At 48.0% G+C, this 20,550-nt stretch overlaps 1 protein-coding gene across 2 annotated transcripts in view; it reads left to right on the forward strand.

The window, feature by feature from the left end:
* Window positions 1–20,550, forward strand: part of tek (TEK tyrosine kinase, endothelial) — a 148,976-nt gene that overhangs the window by 62,065 nt on the left and 66,361 nt on the right. For both annotated transcript variants that reach the window (XM_072517482.1, XM_072517483.1), the window contains exons 6-10: window positions 1,604–1,738; window positions 2,672–2,800; window positions 4,561–4,715; window positions 5,119–5,266; window positions 9,363–9,524. In XM_072517482.1, coding sequence (XP_072373583.1) covers window positions 1,604–1,738; window positions 2,672–2,800; window positions 4,561–4,715; window positions 5,119–5,266; window positions 9,363–9,524 — 729 coding nt within the window. The remainder of the gene's footprint in view (window positions 1–1,603; window positions 1,739–2,671; window positions 2,801–4,560; window positions 4,716–5,118; window positions 5,267–9,362; window positions 9,525–20,550) is intronic.

Below are 20,550 nucleotides of genomic sequence, written 5' to 3' on the forward strand. Positions count from 1 at the left end.
CCCTATCAGGTCATCACTGAAAGCTCATCAATGTACTCTCTGGTGTTTCCTGCATCACACCAGTGACTGTGTTTCAAAAAGTAAATCATTAACTGGAAAGCACTTTGCGATATCCTGAGCTGGTGAAAGATGCCAGAGCAATTAAAATCTTTCTTGTAGCAGATCGGATATTTTACAGCCTGTATTTTAAAATGTTATAATAATAATCTTTATTGTGACAAGTACGTTTACATTAAGACTGCAATGAAGTTACTGTGAAAATCCCCTCGTCGCCACACTCCAACGCCTGTTCGGGTACACGGAGGGAGAATTCAGAATGTCCAATTCACCGAACAAGCATGTCTTTCGCGACATGTGGGAGGGAACCGGAGCACCCGGAGAAAACCCACACAGACACGGGAAGAACGTGTAGGCTCCGCACAGACAGTGACCCAAGCTGGGAATCGAACCCGGGTCCCTGGCGCTGTGAAGCAACAGTGCTAACCACTGTGCTTCCGTAAATCTAAGCTGATACAAACTACTGATTTGAGAAACAGGTACAAAGTCGGCTTCTTCAAGACGTAAAGGTGGGGATGCTACAACTTCATTCTAAAATTATAAGAGATATTTCGGATTTGGGAACAGCTGTGTTTAGCGCCGTTAATGTATTTTCTATTGTTTAAAACGAGCTGCCAAAAGTTAGTTTGTTGTTAGCTAAGCCAGCTCTGTGTTCTCGCTTCCAGCCTAAGTTTCATCGGAGCGCTCATTGCAGTCAGTGTGATCCTGACTTTCAAACCAGAGTTAGAACTTCAGTGTAGCTCCCACCACTCACACTGTCCACACATCACTTAGACACTGCCCACATTGAGCCAAGGATCTGACCATTTGCCGTGACCATATGCATTAAAAAAACCTGCTTAAACTGTTTTAAATGCGCTATCTCGCACAGTTGAGTGGGTACTTACCCCAGACTAATTCATTGAACAAGATCAGTAAGAGTCAAAGCTTCGAGTGGTCTCAATCAGATGTTCACACCTGATGAAAATCTGATGAGATTAGCAATGAGATTCTGATTGTAAGTGTGAATAAGTAGGATAGACAGTTATTAAATGAAATTGTTTAGAACAAGAATGGGTGCAGCCTCTACATTTTTGATTTTACTGCCTGCTGCATGTGGCAGATGAACTGCCAATGCACCCATTAGAAATGTTGGGGGTTATTGGAGTCACTCATTCCCCTGTGACGTCAAATCCTGATTTACTCTGGCTAGTCCTGATGTATTTGTTAATACCGTTCCCTCCCCCTTCTTGCCCTTCACCTTCAGTAGCAGTTTTACTCAGAGAATGAGGCGTGCTGCACATTTCTTTACACAGAGGGTCGTTGCAGCAACAATTGTTTCAGCACAGAGGGAGGGTTTGACGCAATGACCACTGCATCTTTTAAGGAAATATTGGACTTCCCAGCTGAAGCAGAGGAAGATACAGGGATGCAGGGAGACAACAGGGCAGAGAGATAAGAGTTGGCTTCTTCTAGCAAAGAACTAACACAGACAAGATGACCCGTTCCTCCAGCGTGCACCTTCCTTTGACTGTATATTTACTCTACTTTATTGAAATTCTTACAGCATGTGGGCAAAGTACGTACGGGAGAAGCTGCAGAATATGTAAAGGAGGAAACTGTCGCTTCTCCATGTTCTGTTTACCTGATCCTTATGGCTGCTCCTGTGCTACTGGATGGAGGGGGCTTCAGTGCGATAAAGGTACAGTTTGTGGAACCAGACTCTCAACTCTAAATCACAAATAAAAATATTGACGGTATCCTAAATGATAAAACCCTTTGCGTTTCTAATCAGCATTTAACAAACAGTTATATCCATAAGAACACAAAATTCACGTCAATGTACAATGAAAGATCTCCATTAGTTTCCATTGTAATGTTAAAGGGCTCGATAGAGGGCAGCATGGTGGCGCAGCGGTTAGCACTGCTGCCTCACGGCACCGAGGTCCCAGGTTAGATCCCGGCTCTGGGTCACTGTCCGTGTGGAGTTTGCACATTCTCCCCGTGTTTGCGTGGGTTTCGCCCCCACAACCCACAGATGTGCAGGGTAGGTGGATTGGCCACGCTAAATTGCCCCTTAATTGGAAAAATGAATTGGGTACTCTACATTTTTTTTTTAAAAGAGCTCAATACTGCAGGGGTTAACGTGGAACTAGAGAAATAGTGTGTCCCCAATATGATGTATAGAGTCACATGGTAATAGGCTCAAAGAGAACACTCTGGAAGAAGGATACCTGTGTGGAGCAGTGTCATGCATGACAGCAACCTGTGATCTGTAAATAGTTAAAAACAAACAATAAATGGTTCATGTTTAAACACACACGTCTCAAGATCTCATCTTGTGACATCTAAAGATATACATATTACAACAGACCAATCCCCCTGCCCCTTTGACTTCACGCCCTGTGGTTGTCTAAGAGTCCTCTACCCTGTACCTTTCAACTCCTTGTTCACGAATCAAAGATATTCTGGAACGTTCTGCAAACTGTACAGTCTCTGAGTGACTGGTGTGATTGAAAGCCCTCTTAAGTGTGGAGTTAAAAAAGATTCAGCCATAAAACAGGATCTTCAAAATTATTCTGAACGTTATTTATTTTGAAGGGGCGTTTTTATGGAACAGTTTTTTTGTTTGCAGCTTGTGACCCTGGGTTCTATGGGCCTGACTGCCGGCTGAAGTGTGAGTGTATCAACGGAGGAAAGTGTGATCGCTTCCGAGGGTGCCTGTGCCCCCAGCAGTGGCAGGGCCAACACTGTGAGAAAGAAGGTAAAGCACAATTAATAGTACCGTAACATCTCAGTACATCTTAATGCGGAAGCATATAATAAATAGGAATTGCAAATTCGAATAATAGAAAGCGACCTGGGTACACATTGCGTGGCACGGTAGCACAGTGGTTAGCACTGTTGCTTCACAGCGTCAGGATCCTGGGTTCGATTAACGTCTTGGGTCACTGTCTGTGCGGAGTCTGCAGGTTCTCCCCGTGTCTGTGTGGGTTTCCTCCGAGTGCTCCGGTTTCCTCCCACAAGTCCCGAAAGACGTGCTTGTTAGGTGAATTGGACATTCTGAATTCATAGAATTTACAGTGCAGAAGGAGGCCATTCAGCCCATCGAGTCTGCACCGGCTCTTGGAAAGAGCACCCTACCCAAGGTCAACACCTCCACCCTATCCCCATAACCCAGTAACCCTACCCAACACTAAGGGCAATTTATCATGGCCAATCCACCTACCCTGCACATCTTTGGACTGTGGGAGGAAACCGGAGCACCCGGAGGAAACCCACGCACACACGGGGAGGACGTGCAGACTCCGCACAGACAGTGACCCAAGCCGGAATCGAACCTGGGACCCTGGAGCTGTGAAACAATTGTGCTATCCACAATGCTACCGTGCTGCCCTCAGCACGGAATTCTCCCTCAGTGTACCCAAACTTGGTGACTACTACTCACGCTATAAGAAAAAGTGGTTAATTGACAAGAGGGGGCAGCACAGTGGTTAGCACAGTTGCTTCGCAGCTCCAGGGACCCGGGTTCGATTCCCGGCTTGGGTCACTGTCTGTGCGGAGTCTGCACGTCCTCCCTGTGTCTGCGTGGGTTTCCTCCGGGTGCTCCAGTTTCCTCCCACAAGTCCAAAGTTGTGCTGGCTTGGTGGATTGGCCATGATAAATTGCCCTTCGTGTCCAAAAAGATTGGTGGGGTTACTGGGTTACGAGGATAGGGTGGAGGTGTGAGCTTAGGTAGGGTGCTCTTTCCGAGGGCTGGTATGGACGTGATGGGCCGAATGGCCTCCCTCTGCACTGTAAATTCTATGATTCCATGAAATGACCAACATGGCTTATTTCCAGTTCTCTTTCCTGCAAGGCCATTGCTGACCCTGATCTTGCTGTGCTAATTGAGCCTGACGGTGGCCTCCTGTGCTAAGGAAGTCGAAAGGCTGCTCATCAGTATGAGGCACAGGGGCCATTGCAGACACATCTCTGACAACTGCCTACATCATTGACGTGGAGATGCCGGCGTTGGACTGGGGTGAGCACATTACGAAGTCTTACAACACCAGGTTAAAGTCCAACAGGTTTGTTTCGATGTCACTAGCTTTCGGAGCGCTGCTCCTTCCTCAGGTGAATGAAGAGGTCTGTTCCAGAAACACATATATAGACAAATTCAAAGATGCCAAACAATGCTTGGAATGCGAGCATTAGCAGGTGATTAAATCTTTACAGATCCAGAGATGGGGTAACCCCAGGTTAAAGAGGTGTGAATTGTACCAAGCCAGGACAGTTGGTAGGATTTCGCAGGCCAGATGGTGGGGGATGAATGTAATGCGACATGAATCCCAGGACCTGGGATTCAGGACTTTAACCTGGTGTTGTAAGACTTCGTACTGTACATCATTGACAGCATCACTGTTGCTCCATCACCCTCACAGGGGAGCTGGACCCCTCTCCACCCCCCAAACTTGCACACTCATTGCAGCTTGTTCATTCATGAGACTTTGCCTTTTGTGAAATTGTGCGTTGCCTTTGCAGGTTTAGGTGAATTGCCTCTTCAATTGGTGAATCCCAGTGACAACATCGAGGTGAATACTGGAATGAATTTGCGTCTGAACTGTACGGCGACAGGACAGCCAATGCCAGTGCACGGTGACATTCAGCTCTTGATACCACATCGAGGAGAAGTTAATGTAAGCACATTAGCCCAGTGGCAGCTTCCTCCAACTCTCTCAATGCTCCCTCCCTTGATACCTTTGCTTTGTGGGTAACGGGAGACGTGATCACCCCAAAAAGTCCTTAGATATTGAGTTTCTGTTACCTATACTACTTACCATAATGTGGTCGGGAGTTCCACATTTTCACCTGGTCCTCCGGTTCTGTTGATTGATAAGTAATTTAACTCTGCTCAGCACAGTTTGGTCCACTTCCTGCATGTTGATAATTATTAACGAACCTCCAGATGTTGAACTTTGCAGAAAACCCGCTCTGTTAAGCATTTCGATGAAACTTTGGCTGTATGAATACTCCCCAGATTGGGAAGGATGTTGTATTTGCCCGTTGTCACTTACACTGTCTATTGCTTCACCATTTCAGCCGGAAAGGACAATAACGCACCCAGTCAACCAAACCATAACATTCTTCAAAGTGTTAAAAATGTCACCATCGGATTCAGGCGAATGGATCTGCCACGTGAAAACAGCGGTTGGAGTTGCTGTGAGGCCCTTTAATGTATCTGTCAAAGGTAGGCTATTTCTACATTGCATTTACAGCACAAAAACAGGCCATTTGGCCCAACTGGTCTGCATTGGTGTTTCTGCTCCACACGGGCCTACTCCAACCTGACTCTCATCCTATCCTTCTATTCCATTCTCCCTTATGTGTTTATCTAACTTCCTTCAATTTATCTATACTATTTTCCCGAACCACTTCCTGTGATAGTGAGTTCCACATCCTCGCCTCTCTCTGGATAAAGAAGTTTCTCCTGAATTCCACATTGGGTTTAATAATCGTTATCTTGAATTGATGGCCCCTAGTCCTGATCTCGTCCACATTGGAAAGACTTTCCCCATGCCAATCCTATCAAGCTCGTTCATAATTGCACAGACATCTATTGGCTCACCACTTGGCCTTCTCTTTTCAAGGGAAAAGACCCCCAACATTTCTGGCCTGTAATCTCTCAATTCTGGGAGCATCCTTGTGAATCTCTTTTGCGCCTTCTCCGTGTAATCAGAACAGTGCACGGCATCTCAAGTCTGGTCTGCCAGTCGTCGGTCTGTCCTGGTATATACAATGTTACAGCTGAAATCCCCGTGATCACCACAACATGACGTTGCTCTCGGAAAGAGTTATGTTCAAGAACAGCGATAAATAAGACATGACTTGGTAGCTAACCTGCAGTGCTCACTTCCTCCTGCCATTGAAACTTTATGACAGAATTCACAAAATGAACATTAGGCCTCAGAAATGATTGAGTGCAGCAACAAGGTTGTGCTGAAATGTTCCTAAATTTATCTAAATCACATTCTTGCAATTAGACAATCTCCTTACCAGCCATACTCCAATTCAAGTCAATCGAGCAAATGGTTAAACTCCACAAACTCAGCCATCGACCGCATATAAAACATTACACAGCAAGCAGCCACACATTTTAATTTTTTACTTCTGTTTATTTTTGTTTGTTTCCACATCTAGTGAGTGCACAGGTATTTCAAACAAAGTTTCCAGGAACAACAAGTTATATCTTTTTTATCTACTGTTATGAAAGCAAAGATAGTTTTAAGAGATTTATGTTTGTGTTGGTAAACATTAAAAATGAGGTATAGTTTTAAGTGGGTTAAATTTAATGTTTCCTTGCCTGGAAGGATACAATCTATAGTTAGAGTCATCCTGGAAAAAGGTGTTTGTATGTGCGGGGGTTGGTTAAATTCCAATGTTTCTATTGTGCTTAGAGAGGGCTACGTTGTGAAGTATAAATTAAAGGCATGCTGAGCAACTGGAGGCCCTTGTAAGGATTACAAAATGCTTTTAAGTTACGGTTTAGCTACTTTGATTGCAGTTGGAGATAGGTAGTGAAGGAGAAGGCTGCTCTCATTGCGATGCTAGAAACAGTTAGCTTCAGAAGGTTAAAGAGGGAACATCACTCTCAGCCATGCTAATAGAAAAGCCATACTATGGAGTAATGGTTGAGAAAAACAGTTGCTGGAAATCTGGGGAGGGATTCTCCGACCCGCCGCCGGGTCGGAGAATCGCCGGGGGCTGGCGTGAATCCCGCCCCCGCCGGTTGCCGAATTCTCCGGCACCGGATATTCGGTGGGGGTGGGGATCACGCCGCGCCGGTTGGCGGGCCCCCTCCGGCGATTCTCCGGCCCGCGATGGGCCGAAGTCCCGCTGCTGGAATGCCTGTCCCGCCGGCGAGAATCAAACCACCTCTCTTACCGGCGGGACAAGGCGGCACGGGCGGGCTCCAGGATCCTGGGGGGGGCGTGGGGCGATCTGGCCCCGGGGGGGGTGCCCCCACGGTGGCCTGGCCCGCGATCTGGGCCCACCGATCCGCGCGCGGGCCTGTGCCGTGGGGGCACTCTTTTCCTTCTGCCTTCGCCATGGTCTCCACTATGGCGGAGGCGGAAGAGACCCCCTCCACTGCGCATGCGCGGGGATGCCGTGAGCGGTGCTGATGCTCCCGGGCATGCGCCGCCCGGCAATGTCATTTCCGCGCCAGCTGGCGGGGCACCAAAGGCCATTCCCGCCAGCTGGCGGGGTGGAAATCAGTCCGGCGCGGGCCTGGCCCCTCAAGGTGAGGGCTCGGCCCCCCAAGATGCGGAGAATTCTGCACCTTTGGGGCGGCGCGATGCCGGACTGATTTGCACTGTTTTTGTCGGCGGACATCGCGCCGATTGCGGAGAATCCCGCCCCTAAAGTCCAGGTAGTTAAGGAAACTAGAGAAATGGAGAGAAGTGTTCAAGAACAAATCTGGAGTTAAGTGAACAGAGACCAAGATATGGTTCAGGAGAATTGAAAGTGTTCTCAGTTCAAAAGACAATTGCAGTCACCTGATTTAAAGTGGGATAACAGCCTTCAAAGGTAAATCAAACATCTGATGCTACTTCAATGCAGTCTTTGAATCGTGAATTAAAACAATTGTGAGCTGTTTGAACAGCGGTCAAGAGGAAAAACTCCTAAAGGGATCAGTGTAAACTCCTGGACTGGATTCGCTGTTAAAATTGGTGCAGTGGCTTTGTTTAAACATGTCATTTGGAAAACCTGGTCTGGATTTCGGAATGTTAACCCTAACCCTAACCCTCCGCGTCAGGCCAAGCATTCTTCCACCGATCTACCAGCAATCCTGCCGACTTCTGCGACCACCGCATTGGCGGCAGTCCCGTCTATCCCAGTGCAGGCGGCCCCTGATCCACCCTTGAGGCGGTCAACCAGAATTTGTTGCCCGCCGCAGAGACTAAACTTATGGACTGAACTTTTGCACAACTGTGTTACCTTATCGTTTTGACTTCTGTAAATATCATTGTTACCGTTTCATCTGCCCTATATCTGCACTAGCGACACCTTCCTGTGTACATAAGGTCATTTTAGCACATTCTGTATATAGTCACGCACATATACACATCCACACACACATGCACCTTAATATTTATTATCTCAACACACACAATACAGAACAAAAAAAAAAGGGGGAGATGTCATAATATACATCTATGTATACAATGGAGTGCAGACAGGCAATGATTGACACACAGGATGACAAGTAAGCACACAGAACAGAGCAGCCAATCACCAGACAGGACACGACCACTATAAAGCCAGAGGGCACCAGATTTCCCGCTCTCTCGGGACCCAGCCTCTGGGACAGTCAGAGTTAGTGAGCTGGCCAGTGCAAACACCACGTGGTAGCTAGTAAGTCTGGTTAGGCTAGTATCAGGTCTCCAGTCAAGTCAGCATAGTGTCAACCCACAGTTGAACATGTATAACAGTTTAGATGTTAAATAAAATCGTGTTGCATCTTATCAAGTGTTGGAGGTCTGTCTCTCACTACACTGCATCAAGTGCAGTCCACATCGACCCAGCCTACCCAACACATCAAGGGTCATTTGAGCCAGGGTTCCATTCTGGGATCTTCCCGACCAGTTATAACACCAACTGGGTTCGTAACACTACTGTAACTCAACTGCCATCTTATAATGTTCTACCTTTTGTTGTCATCTTACTGTGGTCTTACTCCAATAGGAACTCAGGGGAAATAAAATGTTTAAAATCTGTGGGTGTTCGGTATACAGTTAAATGTTTCTAAAACAAAGCATCGAGCATTAGGTGTAATTCTGCGATTGGACAGCATTTGCAGAGCAATCCTGAGTGCGCTGGTAGCTACACAAACAGCCAGTCGGAGTTTATCAGTCAAGCTTGTAACATGGCACTTGCAAGAAGTGAAATGCATTTGTACACAGGATCCTTTTCTCTGAACACAAAAGGAATTTGTTCAAGCCTTTCACATTTTTTGGTACTGCCCAGAAGCTTGGGTAAGCTTAGTTCCTCATTGTTTTCTGCATGGCAACACCTGAGCCAATCAAAATTAACTTGCCAACAAATCAGGACCACCTTTTCTCCTGCACTATAGATTGTTGTGACGGTTTGAAATTTGATATTCTCGCATTTGTCCTGATGTGTGGAATATAAAAAGCTTCAGCGACATGTTTCTTTTCAGCAACATTCAAAATGTTTCTAGTGCCTTCTAGTACCTCACTCTTGGTGAGCCTGTACGATATGCTTCTTCAACAGTTTTCTATCATCACCGCCTTAACTGATTGCTAATTGTTCACTTTCAACAGTCCCTCCTTCACCACAGACTCCTCCGACTAAAGCCAACAGCGGCACCCGATATATTATTGTTAAGGCCAATGTTGAGCCACATAACGGTGATGGACCAATCATCCTAACAAGACTCCTCTATAAACCTGCAGGAGGATTGGAGTCATGGTCATCCGTCGAAGGTAAGAACGTCATTCTAAATGATCCCTCTTTGCTTCGAGGAGCTGTAAGTACTTATAAAGTGCGTGGCATGTGGGCTCCAACCTATTGCTTCAGCCTGCAGTTATCACATGCCAAAGTAGCAATCTTGGTGAGCAGTGGCCACACACCGGCATAATAGAAGGAATTTGTTACATTAAGTTATCCATTCTTCATATGGAAAGAATAGTTGTGAAACGTTAATCAAAAAGTAATTAAGAATATACAAGACTCATTGATTTCATTTGCATCTAAAAATACTTTCGCTTATAACACAGCTACATGTTAATATCAGTTTTTGGGGGGCAGATTTGACCAGGTCAGGGTGGTCACTCTGGGGAAGAGATAGGGTCAGTGTGGTCACTCTGGGAGTGAGATAGGGTCAGTGTGGTCACTCTGAGAGTGAGATAGGGTCAGTGTGGTCACTCTGGGGAAGAGATAGGGTCAGTGTGGTCACTCTGGGAGTGAGATAGGGTCAGGGTGGTCACTCTGGGAGTGAGATAGGGTCAGTGTGGTCACTCTGGGAGTGAGATAGGGTCAGTGAGGTCACTCTGGGAGTGAGATAGGGTCAGTGTGGTCACTCTGGGAGTGAGATAGGGTCAGTGTGGTCACTCTGGGGAAGAGATAGGGTCAGTGTGGTCACTCTGGGAGTGAGATAGGGTCAGTGTGGTCACTCTGGGAGTGAGTTAGGGTCAGTGTGGTCACTCTGAGAGTGAGTTAGGGTCAGTGTGGTCACTCTGGGAGTGAGATAGGGTCAGTGTGGTCACTCTGGGAGTGAGATAGGGTCAGGGTGGTCACTCTGGGAGTGAGATAGAGTCAGTGTGGTCACTCTGGGAGTGAGATAGGGTCAGTGTGGTCACTCTGGGAGTGAGATAGGGTCAGTGTGGTCACTCTGGGAGTGAGATAGGGTCAGTGTGGTCACTCTGGGAGTGAGATAGGGTCAGGGTGGTCACTCTGGGAGTGAGATAGAGTCAGTGTGGTCACTCTCGGAGTGAGTTAGGGTCAGTGTGGTCACTCTGGGAGTGAGTTAGGGTCAGGGTGGTCACTCTGGGAGTGAGATGGGGTCAGTGAGGTCACTCTGGGAGTGAGTTAGGGTCAGGGTGGTCACTCTCGGAGTGAGTTAGGGTCAGTGTGGTCACTCTGGGAGTGAGTTAGGGTCAGGGTGGTCACTCTGGGAGTGAGATGGGGTCAGGGTGGTCACTCTCGGAGTGAGATAGGGTCAGTGAGGTCACTCTGGGAGTGAGAGAGGGTCAGGGTGGTCACTCTGGGAGTGAGATAGGGTCAGGGTGGTCACTCTGGGAGTGAGATGGGGTCAGGGTGGTCACTCTGGGAGTGAGATAGGGTCAGGGTGGTCACTCTGGGAGTGAGATAGGGTCAGTGTGGTCACTCTGGGAGTGAGATGGGGTCAGGGTGGTCACTTTGGGAGTGAGATAGGGTCAGGGTGGTCACTCTCGGAGTGAGATAGGGTCAGTGTGGTCACTCTGGGAGTGAGATGGGGTCAGGGTGGTCACTTTGGGAGTGAGATAGGGTCAGGGTGGTCACTCTGGGAGTGAGATAGGCTCAGGGTGGTCACTCTGGGAGTGAGATAGGGTCAGTGTGGTCACTCTGGGAGTGAGATGGGGTCAGGGTGGTCACTCTGGGAGTGAGATGGGGTCAGGGTGGTCACTCTGGGAGTGAGATAGAGTCAGGGTGGTCACTCTGGGAGTGAGATAGGCTCAGGGTGGTCACTCTGGGAGTGAGATAGGCTCAGGGTGGTCACTCTGGGAGTGAGATAGGGTCAGTGTGGTCACTCTGGGAGTGAGATAGGCTCAGGGTGGTCACTCTGGGAGTGAGATGGGGTCAGTCTGGTCACTCTGGGAGTGAGATAGGGTCAGTGTGGTCACTCTGGGAGTGAGATGGGGTCAGTGAGGTCACTCTGAGAGTAAGATAGGCTCAGGGTGGTCACTCTGGGAGTGAGATAGGGTCAGGGTGGTCACTCTGGGAGTGAGATAGGGTCAGGGTGGTCACTCTGGGAGTGAGATAGGGTCAGGGTGGTCACTCTGGGAGTGAGATAGGGTCAGGGTGGTCACTCTGGGAGTGAGATAGGATCAGGGTGGTCACTCTGGGAGTGAGATAGGGTCAGTGAGGTCACTCTGGGAGTGAGATAGGGTCAGGGTGGTCACTCTGGGAGTGAGATAGGATCAGGGTGGTCACTCTGGGAGTGAGATAAGGTCAGGGTGGTCACTCTGGGAGTGAGATAGGGTCAGGGTGGTCACTCTGGGGGTGAGATAGGGTCAGGGTGGTCACTCTGGGGGTGAGATAGGGTCAGTGTGGTCACTCTGGGAGTGAGATAGGGTCAGGGTGGTCACTCCGGGAGTGAGATAGGGTCAGGGTGGTCACTCTGGGAGTGAGATAGGGTCAGTGCGGTCACTCTGGGAGTGAGATGGGGTCAGTGAGGTCACTCTGGGAGTGAGATGGGGTCAGTGTGGTCACTCTGGGAGTGAGATAGGCTCAGGGTGGTCACTCTGGGAGTGAGATAGGCTCAGGGTGGTCACTCTGGGAGTGAGATAGGGTCAGGGTGGTTAATCTGGGAGTGAGTTAGGGTCAGGGTGGTCACTCTGGGAGTGAGATAGGATCAGGGTGGTCACTCTGGGAGTGAGTTAGGGTCAGGGTGGTCACTCTGGGAGTGAGATATGGTCAGGGTGGTACTTGTGTGGGTAAAGTTTACTCATGTGTATCAGGACGGGCAGGTAAAGAAGTCACAATTTCAAGAGATACGGGAGCTAGTCAATCTGTAATGATAAGAGATGAGGAGTTATGTAGTTTGGGAAGAATGTTGCCAGCAAAGGTGGTAATATGTGGAATTCAGGGTGAAAGGAGTAGTGTTCCATTATATAAGGTAAGGTTGGAAAGTCCAGTGAAGTGTGGTGAAGTGGTAGTGAAATGAAATGAAATGAAAATGAAAATTGCTTATTGTCACAAGTAGGCTTCAAATGAAGTTACTGTGAAAAGCCCCTTGTCGCCTCATTCCGGCGCCTGTTCGGGGAGGCTGGTACGGAAAGTAGGAGTAATAGAGAAACTGTCTTGTACAGGAATACAGTTTGTCTTGGGTAATGATATAGCTGGATCGCAGGTGGAAGTGATGCTTACTGTGGTTGATAAGCCAGTGGAAAATCAGACAACTGAAGTGTTGAAGGATGAATATCCTAGGATTTTTCTGGATTGTGCAGTAACAAGGTCCCAAAGTCACAGGTTAAGACAAGAGAAGAAATCAGAGGTGAAGATAAAGGTGAAGTACAATTATCAGAAACTATTTTTGATCAGATGATTGGAAAAGAACAGGTGGAGGATGAGGCGGATATTTTTAGTTCAGGAAAATTGGCGAAGCTACAACAGAAAGATGCAGAAATAAAACGGATGTATCAGAAACATCCACAGAAGAGGAATCTGAGTGTATACCAGAGTGTTATTACCGTAAAAGTAATGTCTTGGTGAGAAAATGGAGACCTTTACATTTGCAGGCAGATGAAAAGTGGGCAGAAGTTCATCAAGTAGTATTGCCGGTAGGGTATAGAAAGGAGGTGTTGCGAGTTGCACATGAGGTACCAGTGGGAGGTCATTTGGGAATAAGGAAAACTCAAGCTAAAATCCAGAAACATTTTTATTGGCCTGGACTACATAAAGATGTAGTTAAATTTTGTCAATCATGTCACACATGTCAAGTGATAAGGAAACCTCAAGCAGTGATAAAACCAGCACCCTTAATACCCATTCCAGCATTTGAGGAACCTTTTACAAGGGTTCCAATTGATTGCGTAGGACTGCTTCCTAAAATAAAAAGTGGGAATCAATATCTTTTGACTATAATGGATGCGTCTACTAGGTTTCCAGAGGCCATTCCAGTATGTAATATTACAGCTAAAAAGATTGTGGAGGAGTTACTTAAATTTTTTTCTAGATATGGACTACCCCCAGAAATATAATCGGATCAAGGATCAAATTTTACCTCAAGTTTATTCAAAGAAGTTATGGATAGCTTAGGAATAAAACAATTTCAATCAACTGCGTACCATCCAGAATCACAGGGAGCATTAGAAAGGTGGCATCAGACATTAAAGACAATGTTGAGGGATTATTGTCAAGATTATCCAGAGGATTGCGATAAAGGAATTCCATTTGTGCTGTTTGCAATTAGGGATGCACCTAATGAGTCAACCAAATTCAGTCCTTTTGAACTAATTTTTGGTCATGAGGTAAGAGGACCACGTAAATTGATTTAGGAAAAATTGGAGGCTGAGAAATCAGAAATTACATTATTGGATTACGTGTCTAATTTTAGGGAATGATTAAATAGAGCAGGTGAATTGGCTAGACAACATTTAAAAGTGGCACAAAATGTGATGACACGGGTAGCGGACAAGAAATCCAAAGTTCGTAGTTTTGCCAGTGGTGATAAAGTTTTAGTATTGTTACCAGTGGTAGGTGAACCTTTAAAAGCAAGGTTTTGTGGACCTTATCAGATTGAAAGGAAATTAAGTGAGGTAAATTATGTGGTAAAAACACCAGATAGAAGGAAAACTCACCGAGTGTGTCATGTGAATATGCTTAAAAGGTACTTTGAAAGGGAAGGAGAGAAAAAGGAGGTTTTAATGATTCTAACTCAAAGTGACGAACCAAATCCAGAAAACGAGGATGATCTCAAAAATTGGGATAAATTGTTGATTTACCTTCCAGAGGAAAAACGAGCTGACCTGAAAGAGTTATTGATATCACATGGGCAAGTTTGTGGAGATAAATTGGGAAGTACTAAAATGGCTATACATGATGTAGATGTGGGAAATGCTGTTCCAATCAAACAACATCCATGTAGACTTAATCCTTTAAAATTGACACAGGTTAACAAAAAGATTGAGAGTATGCTTAAAAATGGCATAATTGAAGTGGGTTGCAAGCCAATGGAGCTCACCCATAGTGATGGTACCTAAACCAGACGGTACCCAATGGTTGTGTGCGGATTATAGAAAGGTTAAGCAGTTACAAGAACGGATTCTTATCCTATCCCACGTTTGGAGGATTACATTGAGAAAGGTGTACAATCAGCTTTTATTTCCAAACTGGATTTACTTAAAGGTTACTGGCAGATACCTTTATCCAAAAGAGCGAAGGAGATTTCAGCTTTTGTGACTCCAGATGGTATATACCAATTCAAAGTTATGCCATTTGGCATGAGAAATGCCCCAGCCACATTTCAACGGTTAACGAACAAAGTTGTTTCAGGATTACCCAATTGTGCGGTATACATCGACGACCTGTGAATTTTCAGCCAGACATGGACAGAACATTTGAAACATCTGATGGAGTTATTCGATCGACTTCAGGAGGCGGGTTTGGTGATAAACCTAGCCAAAAGTGAATTTGGAAAAGCCCAAGTCACTTTCCTTGGCCATACAATCGGACAGGGTCGAATGGTCACACGGGATGTGAAACCAACAGTTATTGAGGTGTTTTCAATACTCTCAAGACGCAGGGAAATAATGCGATGTCTCGGCATGTGTGGATTTGATCGAACATTTGTGCAAACGTTTTGTAGCGTGATTGCTCCACTGATGGACTTGCTGAAGAAACGTCGAAAGTTTCAATGGACAGCGGAGTTTCAACAGGCATTTGACGGCCTGAAAGCTGTGATAACCAATGCTCCTGTGTTGGAGAATTACAAGGGACTCTGTGATCAGATTGAACTAAAGTATCTGACTTTAAAGAGACATGCCGAGGCGTAGAGAAATGGATGGATCGTGCAGAGACCTTCTTGTTCAAAGAGACTGTCAATCGAGACGGATTTCAGTTGGAGGAATAGAAAAAAATCGACTATGTTATTATACCTGTTTGCGTGTGTTGTTTTTTTGAAACTAAAAATGTATATTTACTGTGTGCATTTCTTAAAGGATCGTGAAAAGGTGAAAAATGAAACCATCTTGAAGTTGATGGTTTTTTTTTTTTTCTTGGGGGGGAGGTGTCATGTGAGAGTACCTTTAAGAAATGGGTGTTTATCAGTGATGTCAGAGTGTGGGTGGAGCTGGGCTGTCTGTCAGCTTTTTACTTTCGTTTTAAGCTGTTTGCTGCAAGGTGTGTTTTAGTTTCGTTTTCAGTGCTGGAGCTGAAGTCAGACAAAGCAGGTGTACTGTTGATCTCTCTGCCATGAAAAGACTATCTCTTGATCATTTGGTGAATTCAGAATTATAAATGTGGCCGTAGTGAATATAAACCTAATGTGCTTCTGTTAAAAGGTGTTTCTTCTGTCTTCTGGATGTTGTTTGGGACGTTATTAAGGATTACTTAATGTTGTATTCTTTGGGGGTTGTATTTGAATTGATGGTTGCTAAGATGTTCACTGTATGTTTCAAAAAGGTTAACTTGAGTTCATAGAATAAACATTGTTTTGCTTTCAAAAATACTTTTCCATTTCTGCAGTACCACACCTGTAGAGTGGGCCGTGTGCTCCCCATTCCACAATCTAGTAAAAGTTGTGGGTCAGGTGAACTCCATGATACACTTTGGGGTTTTATACACCCTGGCCCACAACAGTGGTCATTCTAGGAGTGAGATAGGGTCAGTTGGTCACTCTGGGAGTGAGATAGGGTCAGGGTGGTCACTCTGAGAGTGAGATAATGTCAGGGTGGCCATTCTGGGAGTGAGATGGGCTCAGGGTGGTCATTCTGGGGCAGAGATAGAGTCAGTGTGGTCACTCTGGGAGTGAGATAGGGTCAGTGTGGTCACTCTGAGCATGAGAAAGGGTCAGTGTGGTCACTCTGGGAGTGAGATAGGGTCAGTGTGGTCACTCTGAGCGTGAGATAGGGTCAGTGTGGTCACTCTGGGAGTGAGATAGGGTCAGGGTGGTCACTCTGGGAGTGAGATAGGGTCAGGGTGGTCACTCTGGGCGTGAGATAGGGTAAGTGTGGTCACTCTGGGAGTGAGATATGGTCAGGGTGGTCACTCTGAGAGTGAGATAGGGTCAGTGTGGTCACTCTGGGAGTGAGATAGTCAGGGTGGTCACTCTGGGAGTGAGATAGGGTCAGAGGAGTCACTCTGGGAGTGAGATAGGGTCAGTGTGGTCACTCTGAGAGTGAGATAGGGTCAGGGTGGTCACTCTGAGAGTGAGATAGGGTCAGGGTGGTCACTCTGGGAGTGAGATAGGCTCAGGGTGGTCACTCTGGGAGTGAGATAGGGTCAGTGTGGTCACTCTGGGAGTGAGATAAGGTCAGGGTGGTCACTCTGGGAGTGAGATAGGGTCAGTGAGGTCACTCTGGGAGTGAGATAGGGTCAGTGAGGTCACTCTGGGAGTGAGATAGGGTCAGTGAGGTCACTCTGGGAGTGAGATAGAGTCAGTGCGGTCACTCTGGGAGTGAGATAGGCTCAGGGTGGTCACTCTGGGAGTGAGATAGGGTCAGTGAGGTCACTCTGGGAGTGAGATAGGGTCAGTGAGGTCACTCTGGGAGTGAGATAGGGTCAGTGAGGTCACTCTGGGAGTGAGATAAGGTCAGTGATGTCACTCTGGGAGTGAGTTAGGGTCAGTGTGGTCACTCTGGGAGTGAGATAGGGCCAGGGTGGTCACTCTGGGAGTGAGATGGGGTCAGGGTGGTCACTCTGGGAGTGAGATAGAGTCAGGGTGGTCACTCTGGGAGTGAGATAGGCTCAGGGTGGTCACTCTGGGAGTGAGATAGAGTCAGTGTGGTCACTCTGGGAGTGAGATAGGCTCAGGGTGGTTACCCTGGGAGTGAGATAGGGTCAGGGTGGTCACTCTGGGAGTGAGATGGGGTCAGGGTGGTCACTCTGGGAGTGAGATAGGCTCAGGGTGGTTACCCTGGGAGTGAGATAGGGTCAGGGTGGTCACTCTGGGAGTGAGATAGGGTCAGGGTGGTCACTCTGGGAGTGAGATAGGGTCAGTGTGGTCACTCTGGGAGTGAGATAGGGTCAGGGTGGTCACTCTGGGAATGAGATAGAGTCAGTGTGGTCACTCTGGGAGTGAGATAGGGTCAGGGTGGTCACTCTGGGAGTGAGATAGAGTCAGTGTGGTCACTCTGGGAATGAGATAGAGTCAGTGAGGTCACTCTGGGAGTGAGATAGGCTCAGGGTGGTCACTCTGGGAGTGAGATAGAGTCAGGGTGGTCACTCTGGGAGTGAGATAGGGTCAGTGTGGTCACTCTGGGAGTGAGATAGTCAGTGTGGTCACTCTGGGAGTGAGATAGAGTCAGTGTGGTCACTCTGGGAGTGAGATAGAGTCAGTGTGGTCACTCTGGGAGTGAGATAGTCAGTGTGGTCACTCTGGGAGTGAGATAGAGTCAGTGAGGTCACTCTTGGAGTGAGATAGGGTCAGGGTGGTCACTCTGGGAGTGAAATAGGGTCAGTGTGGTCACTCTGGGAGTGAGATAGGGTCAGTGTGGTCACTCTGGGAGTGAGATAGGGTCAGTGTGGTCACTCTGGGAGTGAGATAGGGTCAGTGTGGTCACTCTGGGAGTGAGATAGGGTCAGTGTGGTCACTCTGGGAGTGAGATAGGGTCAGTGTGGTCACTCTGGGAGTGAGATAAGGTCAGTGTGGTCACTCTGGGAGTGAGATAGGGTCAGTGTGGTCACTCTGGGAGTGAGATAGGGTCAGTGTGGTCACTCTGGGAGTGAGATAAGGTCAGTGTGGTCACTCTGGGAGTGAGATAGGGTCAGGGTGGTCACTCTGGGAGTGAGATAGGGTCAGTGTGGTCACTCTGGGAGTGAGATAAGGTCAGTGTGGTCACTCTGGGAGTGAGATAAGGTCAGTGTGGTCACTCTGGGAGTGAGATGGGGTCAGTGTGGTCACTCTGGGAGTGAGATGGGGTCAGTGTGGTCACTCTGGGAGTGAGATAGGGTCAGTGTGGTCACTCTGGGAGTGAGATAAGGTCAGTGTGGTCACTCTGGGAGTGAGATAAGGTCAGTGTGGTCACTCTGGGAGTGAGATGGGGTCAGTGTGGTCACTCTGGGAGTGAGATGGGGTCAGTGTGGTCACTCTGGGAGTGAGATAGGGTCAGTGTGGTCACTCTGGGAGTGAGATAAGGTCAGTGTGGTCACTCTGAGAGTGAAATAGGGTCAGTGTGGTCACTCTGGGAGTGAGATAAGGTCAGTGTGGTCACTCTGGGAGTGAGATGGGGTCAGTGTGGTCACTCTGAGAGTGAAATAGGGTCAGTGAGGTCACTCTGGGAGTGAGATAGGGTCAGGGTGGTCACTCTGGGAGTGAGATAGGGTCAGGGTGGTCACTCTGGGAGTGAGATAGGGTCAGTGTGGTCACTCTGGGAGTGAGATAGGGTCAGTGTGGTCACTCTGGGAGTGAGATGGGGTCAGTGTGGTCACTCTGGGAGTGAGATAAGGTCAGTGTGGTCACTCTGGGAGTGAGATGGGGTCAGTGTGGTCACTCTGAGAGTGAAATAGGGTCAGTGAGGTCACTCTGGGAGTGAGATAGGGTCAGTGTGGTCACTCTGGGAGTGAGATAGGGTCAGTGAGGTCACTCTGGGAGTGAGATAAGGTCAGTGTGGTCACTCTGGGAGTGAGATAGGGTCAGTGAGGTCACTCTGGGAGTGAGATAAGGTCAGTGTGGTCACTCTGGGAGTGAGATGGGGTCAGTGTGGTCACTCTGGGAGTGAGATGGGGTCAGTGTGGTCACTCTGGGAGTGAGATAGGGTCAGTGAGGTCACTCTGGGAGTGAGATAAGGTCAGTGTGGTCACTCTGGGAGTGAGATAGGGTCAGTGAGGTCACTCTGGGAGTGAGATAAGGTCAGTGTGGTCACTCTGGGAGTGAGATAGGGTCAGTGTGGTCACTCTGGGAGTGAGATAAGGTCAGGGTGGTCACTCTGAGAGTGAGATAAGGTCAGTGTGGTCACTCTGGGAGTGAGATGGGGTCAGTGTGGTCACTCTGGGAGTGAGATGGGGTCAGTGTGGTCACTCTGGGAGTGAGATAGGGTCAGTGTGGTCACTCTGGGAGTGAGATAGGGTCAGTGAGGTCACTCTGGGAGTGAGATAAGGTCAGTGTGGTCACTCTGGGAGTGAGATAGGGTCAGTGTGGTCACTCTGGGAGTGAGATAGGGTCAGGGTGGTCACTCTGAGAGTGAGATAGGGTCAGTGTGGTCACTCTGGGAGTGAGATGGGGTCAGTGTGGTCACTCTGGGAGTGAGATGGGGTCAGTGTGGTCACTCTGGGAGTGAGATAAGGTCAGTGTGGTCACTCTGGGAGTGAGATGGGGTCAGTGTGGTCACTCTGGGAGTGAGATAGGGTCAGTGAGGTCACTCTGGGAGTGAGATAAGGTCAGTGTGGTCACTCTGGGAGTGAGATAGGGTCAGTGTGGTCACTCTGGGAGTGAGATAAGGTCAGTGTGGTCACTCTGGGAGTGAGATAGGGTCAGGGTGGTCACTCTGAGAGTGAAATAAGGTCAGTGTGGTCACTCTGGGAGTGAGATAGAGTCAGTGTGGTCACTCTGGGAGTGAGATGGGGTCAGTGTGGTCACTCTGGGAGTGAGATAGGGTCAGAGTGGTCACTCTGGGAGTGAGATGGGGTCAGTGTGGTCACTCTGGGAGTGAGATAGGGTCAGGGTGGTCACTCTGGGAGTGAGATAGGGTCAGTGTGGTCACTCTGGGAGTGAGATAGGGTCAGGGTGGTCACTCTGGGAGTGAGATAGGGTCAGGGTGGTCACTCTGGGAATGAGATAGAGTCAGTGTGGTCACTCTGGGAGTGAGATAGAGTCAGGGTGGTCACTCTGGGAGTGAGATAGGGTCAGTGAGGTCACTCTGAGCGTGAGATAGGGTCAGTGAGGTCACTTTGGGAGTGAGATAGGGTCAGGGTGGTCACTCTGAGAGTGAGATAGAGTCAGGGTGGTCACTCTGGGAGTGAGATAAGGTCAGTGAGGTCACTCTGGGAGTGAGAGAGGGTCAGTGAGGTCACTCTGGGAGTAATATAGGGTCAGGGTGGTCACTCTGGGAGTGAGAGAGGGTCAGGGTGGTCACTCTGGGAGTGAGATAG

This window comes from Scyliorhinus torazame, chromosome 9, assembly GCF_047496885.1.
Source record: "Scyliorhinus torazame isolate Kashiwa2021f chromosome 9, sScyTor2.1, whole genome shotgun sequence".
Lineage (NCBI taxonomy): Eukaryota > Metazoa > Chordata > Chondrichthyes > Carcharhiniformes > Scyliorhinidae > Scyliorhinus > Scyliorhinus torazame.